This window comes from Mytilus galloprovincialis, chromosome 10 (assembly GCF_965363235.1).
Source record: "Mytilus galloprovincialis chromosome 10, xbMytGall1.hap1.1, whole genome shotgun sequence".
NCBI lineage: Eukaryota > Metazoa > Mollusca > Bivalvia > Mytilida > Mytilidae > Mytilus > Mytilus galloprovincialis.
In genome coordinates, this window is record NC_134847.1 from 80,791,417 (window position 1) to 80,802,720 (window position 11,304).

The window sequence follows — 11,304 nt, forward strand, 5'->3', positions numbered from 1 at the left end:
TTAAATCGCCGTGAAATGGGCTAGAAAGTGCTAAACGCAAAATAATGAATCCACTAAAAGAAGAATCCCGTTTAAGGTTAAATGTATTTCTTCTCTATCCATTTGTATATTCTGCGGCTCTACGATGACTTAATAAGAAGATATATACGACATTGTTGGCATACAATTGTCAGCTCAATATATATAATTGTTGCATATACTAAAACCTATTCATACAGTTGTGGTCATCCATTATGACACCCAACAAATCATACTTGATATACTGGTATTAATACGTTGAGTTAGGGATTTTCACAATACATAGATTTGTTATTACAAACATTAATATCTAAATTTTGCTTTAGATCTGCATTACATGTGAAATGTGTAAATTAAAACAAAAAGAAAGACGCTAACGTCACATTTCGAGGGCAAATCTTTGAATGTTTCTATAAATATATTTTTATTTGATGCAGACTGCAGGAACACTAGTGTTTTGATGAAACTGTCAGATGTGCTCTATATGTCTCTGTCTTAATTTTTAATTGTGTTATTGTCTCATTTACTTACATGTAATTAACACATGTCCTTTACCTCATATTTGTTGGATTCATGGACAACATGTCTAACTATATATAGCTTCACAGTGAACTAGAGCTTTACAAATGATACATATATGTATCTTGCTTTAATTATATATTACTAACATTGCGTCAAGACCACTGCTAATGGAGTTCAAGTTCACAAGGGTAACATCAGCTAAATGACTTGAATGCAGCACAATATATCGGTTAATAAATTATGTAGGTTAACTTGATTTGAGTGATTTTACATTTAGAATGATGTAAACGCTTTAATCATAAAGTGGTCTCATAATATTTTGAATCTTATATTGTCTGATGTGGGTTGTCCCAAGAGGCTGTGTAATATAAATTGATGAACGTGTAATTATGTTCTGAACTCTTAGTCGGAAACATTATTTCACTGTACTATTTCGATTATTTTTCATAGACAATACATAACTTATTGAATAGTTGGTTACAGTTGAAAAGTCGAATACTAGATCACTCTTTTTGTGATTTATCAACTTGGCATGCTGCATCTAGTGCTTCAAAAACAATACACTTTTGTCTACTTGCTATTCAATTCAATAATACAAATATTAAAATATCTTGCTGAGAGCATAATGTTTGATTTCCTAATGGAAATTTAATGCCAAAGGCTGTACTTTGACAATGATAAAATTGATCTATCTCTTCCCTTAATGCATTAGCTAAATATTGCAATTAAAATAAAACTATTTAAAAATAGTCCATAGATGATAAAATAACGTATAAGTATAACTATTAGACAATCACTGGTTAGGAGCTTGTAACGTACAATGCAAGTTATTTTTAGGAATAGTATTAGGAGTTTTTACAAGTTTAAACACTCACTCATCGGAGAATGATACGTCTTACTGTGAGATATATAGTACCAAACCGAACATTACAGAATTCAAAACTGTTAAAAGTAACGTAAAATGGATTATAAGCAGTTCAATTCAAACATGAATATAATTCTGTATTGTTTTCTCTTTCTAGATTCAATAAGTACTGCTGAATTTGCAGCAAACTGTGAAATCGTATATTTACCATTACTGCAACTGTCATTAAGAGATACAATTTTGCAAAACTGTGTATATGAAACCAATATTCAACCTGACAAAACTTTTTGTTTAATAAGATGTCTCGAACAACGGAAATGTAAATCTGTAAACTACAACACAGACACGTCTGATTGTCAACTAAATAGTGAGGACCACAATACACAACCAGATTCCCTGATAGCATCAAAAGATTCCACACAGTATTATAGTATTGATGGCATTGACGAGGTAGGGTAAACATAGTGTTAAACCAACTTATTTTCGCGAGCATTTTATTTTTGCGACTTTCTGCGAGTAGAAATAGAACGCGAATATAAATCGTCGCTAATATGTGAAACTTCTATCTTTTATTATATAAATCCATCCCATCAATAGCATGAGAACATCGCGAATATAAATAGCCGCAAAATCGAAAAGAAACGGTTAAACGCGAAATAAGGTGTCCGCGAAAATATGTTGGTTTATAGTGGTTCTTGACGCTGTTGGTTAATTTACAAAAGAAAACAAAGATAATTTATTACGTTGTCATTAAATTGTAGAGGCGTGGTAAAGATACATGTGATATAAAGGGGCAAAACTGTAAAAGTTATATTTACCGATTTGACTCAAATTCTAGTACTTTTATTGGATTTTTAACATACTTAAACGTGTATCCAAATTATAGTTAGTCTGAAATAAATAGTTAACAATGGAAGTACTCGATACTATATATATCATAATTTCGTGTGTATTTCAATCGCATTTTAGTCTAGACGACATCCAATTAACTATCGATATGGCCTCCGAAGACTGCCGACGGTCATTTTACACGATATAGGCAATAACATAAATATAAATCGATATGTGACCTTGTACAATTGGATTACTCTATGTTTGTTATTGGTTAGAAAATAACTGTCGTTTAAACCTGTACAAGAATGATTTCGTGTGTGTATCGAATTAGTAAATAAAATAGTTGCCCTTTGTTTCACTTCTAATGTTGACATGTTTTCCCTGTTAAAGGCTGAACACGACAAAAGCATACGCAACGAATCTTTACATAATGTGTTAAATTGATGTAACATGAAAACGGGTTCAATGAGGTCAATTTGTTAAATTGCAAAAAAAAAAATAAAAATAACAAAAATTCCGAAATCCGAGGAAAATCCAAAACGGGAAAATCAAAAGCACACAAAGTCAAACATCAAACGAGTGGATAACAACTTTCATATTCCTGTCTTTGTAAAGGCATTTTGTTATGTTGAAAATGCTGAATGTTTGCAAGTGAATATGTTTATTTGCGTATTATAACAACATTGAACCAATTTGGCGGCAGCAAAATCACATTTGATGAATAGTGTCAGACCGAATTGCAGTACATATGAATTAGGAAAAATGCAATTGTTTTCGTTTTACCATATTATTTGTTTAATTGACGTTTTTAAGTTATTGTGAGGTACAACAAACTTTAAAATTGACATGAAGTATCTTCCATCTACAGTACTATGAACAAAAAAGGAATATGACACTGAATCACTACATGCACTTGACAAAACCAATTACACAGAAACATGGGGTTGTAAGCTGTCATAGTTAAACTTTGTTCATGATAGTTTCAACTTTATATAACTGTTCCTTTCATTATATTTTGTTGTGTAACCACTAGCTATTGTTTAAAGTTTAACAGCCTTTTCCATCAGGTATTGTATGTATTATAGAAAATATTGGGTAGGTGTGCTGGACATACATGTGCAGATGATCTAGTGTGTGAACCAAATCCGTACGGACTTAGTGCACCGTACCAATGTGTAGTTTCCGTAGTGTGTGTACCAACTGATGGGTGTACCAACTGCATGCAGTCAAAATGTAAGTTGTTTGTTGAAATACATGAATTAAATCCAATCATATTAACAAAATATTCATCGGGTTGACAATCTGTACAGATGTATTCACATCTTAATGATATAAAAAACTGTCTGCTGTCAAATTTGCAGATGAAGTACAAATTACATACAATACAACATGAGACATTGCAGATACATTGATTGTCAAAATTTGCATCTGATGCAGAAAAATAGGTACCGTTTATGTTATTATAATAAAATGCACTAGTTTAAATTTCAAACCATCGTTTCAATCAGTATTGGTCTATAGTTTATAGAAAAATAAATAGAAAAATACATGGTATTTTATAAAAGGTAAACACCACATAACTCTAAAAGTGTGTTACTTCGCCAGTCGTAATAACACCTTACAAAATAACAATACCTTCACTCCTATTCATAAGATGAAGCATTGATTAGGGGTTAGTCGATATTGTTTTAAAAATTACAATATTATAATAGGTCAATATTTTTTTTATAATGACATTTGATGTAAATTTCATTATAATACGTTTTTATGATTGGCTAACTGCACATCACGTGTTATTCCTTAAGTAATTGCATTACACAATACAACTTATCATTCATGATAACACGAAGTTCCACAATAAAGTGCACAGGTGAATCAAATAACAAAAATGATAAAATTCGTATTTCATGATCCTAGCTAAAAATGTAATTATTAGAATTGAATGCTTCTTTTTGTACGCCGGAAGCGCTTTATACAAAATGTACTTCGGTCAACGCTTTTACACCCCAATGAAGTTACAAAAAGAAGCTTTCAATTCTTAAGTATTAAAAAGTATATATAATAAACTAACATGATCTGATTTGTATCAACGAGACAAAATATTTTACAAATGTAAATAGGGCATGTGCCAAAGGGGATAGCCCGACTGACTAGTTCACTTGTTGAATACAGTAAAAAGAGGAGAAAAACTGGATACTTGTCATACTTGCTCAAATTCTTAATTCGAACTCTGGTTTGATGTATATAGGTTAACTTTGAATATTTCGTTAGATAACAGTATTTTAACAATATAAAAATTAGGAGATGTGGTGTTATTGGCAACGCAACAATTAGTCACCACAGTTCAAATGAAGTATGTTGAAAGAGGCATTAAACATCAATCAAACAACCAATCAAATCGAATGAAGTGGTTATAGGCAAATTCGTCAATGAAAGAAACTTGAGATTTCAAAATGAAATTTTAAAAATGTAAACAAACAGATAGAGTGCTCAATCCATGTGCTGATATTTTTTTATAATGTTACTCTAATACGTTTGCATTTATTTCTTAGTTACAATGGCTACATTTGACTACCAACCTGTTGGATGCTTCAGTGCTGTGGGAAATCAAAATCCTTTACCAACATTGTTGTTAAGTCTTAGGTCTACTATAGATTGGTACAATTTACGTCTCACTATTGATGCATGTGCAAATCTTGCCCATAACTCAAACTACAAATATTTCGGAATAGAATTCTGGGGAGAGTGTTGGGTATCCACGTCATTTAATTCGAGCGGATTTTCATTGATTCCAGGACAGAGCTGTGAAACTAAATGTCCTAAAGGAGTAGCGGATGAACACATAATGTTTGTTTATGAAAAGGTATGATATGTGTGAAACTATTTGTCGCTCAAATTATAGTCCAATAGACCACGTTTCAAAACTGAAGTAAACTTTAGTGATCCTCTCCGGTTATTGACGAGAGTGTGTATTTTGATACAATTTATTGCCATTGCTCCGAACCCTCAAATACTTAATACTTACCTTAAACAAATTTCTATACAATTTAGGAAAGCCTACTAAAATGGACTTGTTGAGACGGTGCCATGTGTCATCTTTACTTTGTATTATAGAACAGAATCCATTATCAAATGTTTTGGACGTAATGTTATGATGTTATGTATTGCAGATTAGTGATTCTGAACCTACGAACATAACTTACTTGTTTGTCTTGTTGAAATATATCATCACTTTCTTTTAATAGGCCAGCACATGTGATTCTTGTCATCTTGGATAATCGTATTCCGTCCATGTTTTTTTTTCTGAAATTCTATTTTAAGGTTTCAATGAAGTTTACAGATGTTCATAGTACAGGGACAGTGATTGGTAGAATATGATAAGCAATGATACTAAATATGGGAGTTGTAATTGCTGAATTCAACAATAGATACATATAGGGTCGTTTGACTATCATAACTATGATATAGAATGAGCCTATTGATTAACCATGAACTCTGTCTACAATGTATCAGCACTAATATCTGTTATATAATGTACACTAAATGAAAAAAAAAAGAATACCAACAACCACTAAATTTTTCCACCTTTCTTTTTTGTGTGTGGCTGTTATTAAACGTATCGACAATACATACATAAAACTGTTTGCTGGATTTTAAAATTCCTTTAAACAAATTTCAAATATTAGCGAATATTTTAGCGTGATAAGTAGCTTTTCACAACAAAATTGGAAAAATGACAAAATAAGGGGGCCATAAACGGGCCTTATCGTACCTTGTACTTTGTAAAGTGTATGTTTGAAACAAAAATGTGTGTAGGTTTTAATATGTGTTTGGCTTACTTTATTATCGACTTTTTCACGTATGTCAAATGAAAATGAATCACAACATTTGTTATTTCATATTTATGTTTATTTCATTTTATAATCTCGTAAAATCTTATAAACTCTAAATAAAATGTGGATTATATATGTTCTTTCAACGACTTTCATCCACAATAGATTCATACAATAAAATTAGTTCATATATGCCTCGCTTGGTAAATTACGGATCAATATCAAAACATATGGTCCACTCTCATATGATTTGTTATAGTCTATTAATATGAAGCAAAATTTCTATACATGTACATCTGTTAAGTATTTGCCTTGTAAAACTAAAGGAGTAGGTTCAGGAAGACCCATATTTAGCCCATAAAATAGCAGTTTTACAAAATTGTTAAAATGTAAACTGTTAGTTATTTATTGAAAAGTGGAATGCTTATACTACATAAATGTGGGCTGTTTTTGACAATACAATTCACATATATCGGGTACTAGCATCCATTAGGTCATGCTAAATTACTGAAATCTTCACAATTTTATCCTATTAGTTAATTTTTAGACGGTTTCCGTCTTAAATGAAAGTGGCCGCATTTGTGTTCATTCTTAATATTGAAATGTAAGATGTATTTGATGATAATACATAACATATATGAAGATTGAGGATGAACACGGATGCGGCCACTTTCATTTTTGACTAAAAACATCTGAAAAGTGCCAATTTTGGCATATTTGATAGATTTTTCATATTTTAGCCTAAATAGGAGCATTTTTATTTACTAAATCAGTTAAAAACTTTCACATTAACTAATTGATTAAAACAATAGACACATAAGTGTTTAAAAGTGTCCAAAATCTTTCGTCAGATGAACCTGAAATTTGAGGCCATATGTGTTTTTTTATATAGTTGCATAAAGAAAGTGTAAGAAATAAATCTACAAACGAAATAGTGTACACTTTATATAAATCTTAATGTACTTTCACTGTAGGAATTCAAGCAAATTGTGATTTAATGGAAACAAAAATTATTAAATACGTTTAATCAAGAGATTGTGCAAAAGTAATTGACACTTCTTGGGTACTGCAATTTGAAGAGGACACACACAACGGGAACGGGAATATGCTTGATACGTTGTACTGTGCTTGTAAACTATACACATATTGAGTTAATTTTGTTTGTAGATTGTAGGAGAAAAGCTTATATGCAATTATATTCTTATTCCCGTCAAAAGAAAAACATTGTCCGAGGTAAACAGTATCATATCGATAAAATCACAGTGCTGACCGTTAAGAAAGAGAATGAGTCTATTTTGTCATCGGCTATCCGTTGTTTGTATTTTTTCATGGCACGATTTTTTTACGGTCAGATTCTTTAAAGTATTTCCTTGAATATCGATTTGTTTTCCCCTACATACATTTTGTCAAGTATCATGTTTTATTATTGGTTGTCATGAGACAGATATGGGACTCCTAATGCAATAAATATGCGATTACTTCATTATTTACCTATTCTTAAGTCTGTAATTATCTCATGCTCTGGTTTCTTTATTGGTGTAGTTTGATTAATTTGCGGTAGACTTTTATGATCAGTTCCAATTTAACAAACAGAACAGGAAATATAAAATGAATAATAAAAAAGCGGATGTTAAAGTTTTTGTTTTTAATGTTGAAATCGGGTTTGAATTGTCACAATGTCTATTTGAGAAGGAAATTGTTCAATATTTTTATTGACAGCTTAGTTACAGATATTAACGCATCAGATTTTGGTATTTATATTGATGGTGAAAAACATGAAAAAATTGGCATTTTGTTATATGCAGATGACATTGTACTGATTGCACAGAATGAAAGCAATTTGCAATTACTCTTAGATTTTTTAAATATACGGTGTGAAATTAAGTTATTAAATGTTTATCACGAGAAATTGTACATTTTAGAAATTCGTCTGTACAGCAGACAAGAACGCTATTTTGTTTTAATAATAAGCAGATATATATTATACAAAGCTATCAATATCTTGGTTTACTATTAACTGAATTTTTGAATTATGATGTTATGGCTAAAGCTTTAGCCAAGTCAGTTAGCAGGGTATAAAGTTTGTTTATTGTAAAGAGTAAGGCCCATGAAGGTTTCCTGTACAGTTCATTTACTAAAATATTTGTTATCCTAGTCTGGCCAGTAATAAGTTATTGTGCAGCAGTTTTGGGCACCAGAGATTTTTCATGTATTAATGCTGTCCAGAAACTATCATGACATTTATGGATGATGTGGGGAAATATACACCGAGCGATGCAAATCAATGGATAATCGGCTGGGGACTTCCAAGTGTTAAGCAGTGGACTTGTGTTTTTCGACACTGGGCTAGATGAACCATACTGTGCACAGTAGATTAGATTATGGAATATTTAAATGGTGTTACAGTAATGCTCTTAATAAGAGAAAAAATGATGTTTTAGGATTATTATAAATTGTATAAAGACAGTTATGGAAGTGAATTATACATGTTATATTCATTTAAAAATGTATCGTATAGATATAGAAGTGCTTTTGCTAAATTTAGATGCGGAGTAGCTCCGTTGAGAGTTGAAACAGGCCAGTATGAAAAAAATGTAGATGAAAGAGTGTGTTTTAAGTGTAGTATTAACATAGAAGACGAAAAACGTGTAATATTATCATGCTCTTTATATGCAATTTTGCGCGTTTGTTTATATACCGAAGCTATTGAATATAATGTTGATTTTAATGATTTGTCTAAGGACGATAAAGTTCTGTATTTGTTCTATTTGATTAAGTACTTTTTGCTTAGAATTTTTCTCGGAGTTCAGTATTTTTATGATCTAATTTTTTGACATCTCCGACTAGTTATACACATTTAAAACGCGATCATTCTTTTAGTCTTACAGACCCTTTAATCCCTTAATCAATATAACTAACATACATGGATGAAAAACCCCGATTAACTCAAATAATTTTACACCATTAGGTCCGAGACCACAATAATTTCGTAGTGCATTTCTTTAAGAACATAAATGAAAATAAAAAAAATCTCACCTGTGCTTTCTCAAAGAAACTATTACAGTGTGTTGTACTACTTTTTGGACAAAATATATCAAAATTATAGAAAACTTCATCGGCTCTAACTCATAATATGGACAATTTTATGTTTAGGGCGTCTTGAAATCTTTTGACAGCTTTTGATTGCTAATTTTAAACCTTTTTCAGCTGGACCAAATCACTACTTTCCTTTAAAATTCTGGACCCAAATTATTTTACAGTGTCATATCACCCCCCCCCCCCCGCCCCGCTTTTCCCTTAATGCAATTTGAGGCATTAAACATGGAGAAATAAATTTGGAAGGGTATAAAAATTCATGGCAAGTAACCCACTGTCAACACTTGTGAACAACGACAATCAAGGGACGACAATTGTGGTCTCGGATCTAATAGGATAGAAAGAGTTGACAAATCTTAAAAACAACTTGGTATGACCAAAGCTTAATGCATTATAACACTGCTTACAAAGTTTCATGACAATAGGATGTATATTATAGACAATAAGTTAAGTTCTATACTAATCTTTGCGTGTAAAATTTAAAAATTAAAATATTGCAAAAAAATACTTTTTAAATGCCTTAATATATAACTTATCATGTACTAATAGCAATAGAGTTAAGAAATAATTCATGGGGGCTTGAATATATCGTTATTTTACCACGGGTTGGCCCTTTATGACAAATATTTTACCCTGAGCGATAGCGAGGGGTAAAATATCGGCATAAAGGGACAACCCGTGGTAAAATTTAGATATATTCAAGCCCCCATGAATTATTTCGATTCTGATAAGACAAATATAGCAATTGTTTTGGTTCAAAGCGCACTAGATGGAGGCAAATATTTGCCGTTCCCATAAATTAACCCACTTTAAGATTGGCGGTAAAGAACGGAGCAAACAGATTTAGTGACATGCTCAAACTATTTACAATAATATATTTAGATAGATTTGGATGAATTTTAATGATAATTTACTTATATATCTTCTATGTATATAAAAAAGGGCTTATACCACATTTTAGTATTGTTTGTTTACGTTTCATTCTGGTGATGATTTTCGGTATCAGAAGCGTGTATTTTCCCGAAAAATGCTTAAACTATTACGTTATCATTCTATGACGTCGTGTACTCCATCCATAAACAATCATATGACGTGGAAGTACAATCAGAACAGCCCAACCAATATATTCATATTTTACCACGGGTGTGTACTCAAAGCGTTTGAAGGACGTCATGTTAGAATACTCATTTGATTTATCAGACTTGGCATAATTATTCAAAAGTCAAATGTACATGAGCCTGTGCCTAAAATATGAGGTTTGTCAATGAAGGGAGGGGGGTTACATAAAGATGTAATCATTTCCAGCAATTTTAAATTTGTGAAGTTTTTTGGTTATAAATAATCCTTCCCATTGTATTGAAAGTAATTTAAATGGAAAGAAAAGTTACAAATAACATATGATATTAGCTTAAAAGGTTCTTAGGCCAAGTAAGACTGGAAAAACATTAGGGTCAATTGAGGCCGTGCCACATATTTACATTAAAAAAAATGCATATTGAGGCTATAAGAAATAAAAATGTGCGTCTTTTTTATCATTTCTATACTCATGTGACATGATACAACAAATCTGAGCACAAAAAGACTTGCAATTAACTTTTCCTACAAACAGTATGGTCTGATACAAAGATTTTTGACTTTTTAGGGAAAAACTTGCATGCAATTTATACTCAACAAAAGGCTTATATTTAAACCACTTGCTATCCTACAAAAGAAAAGAGAGATATTGTGTGAAATGGAACAGGTACAATAGACATTGTAAAGTGCTTTTGATACAAATTTAGTGAAGTATTTATTATGGACTTCAAATTTTATGTACCAAGCTTCCCACTTTTGACTTCATCGAAACAGGGCGTTAGACAAGGGTCATTTATACAACACATTTTGCACATTTTGTCTTAGATAATCGTCTTTTCTGTAGATTCTGAGTTCATAAATAAGTAAAAGAACTAAATAAAGGCATGGAAACACAAATATTGACACATGAAAACCTGTCAGATAGAAAGTCAGGATGCCATTTATGCATCAATATTGAAAAAGCTATAAAAAGCCTATTTTGACCATAAAATGCCAAAATTGGGCATTTTTCCAGAAATTCTATAAAATGAAAGTTTAAATCCTTTAGTTCCATGCTATTTG

The 11,304-nt window shown here is 31.3% G+C and overlaps 1 protein-coding gene across 1 annotated transcript; it reads left to right on the plus strand.

The window, feature by feature from the left end:
- Window positions 1-1,361: 1,361 nt before the first annotated feature.
- LOC143049372 (uncharacterized) lies at window positions 1,362-5,799 on the plus strand. Its single transcript, XM_076223033.1, has 3 exons — window positions 1,362-1,855; window positions 3,325-3,472; window positions 4,792-5,799. Exons 1-3 carry the CDS (start codon window positions 1,502-1,504, stop codon window positions 5,106-5,108), a joined length of 819 nt encoding a protein of 272 aa, XP_076079148.1. The 5' UTR covers window positions 1,362-1,501; the 3' UTR covers window positions 5,109-5,799.
- The last annotated feature ends 5,505 nt before the right edge of the window (window positions 5,800-11,304 follow it).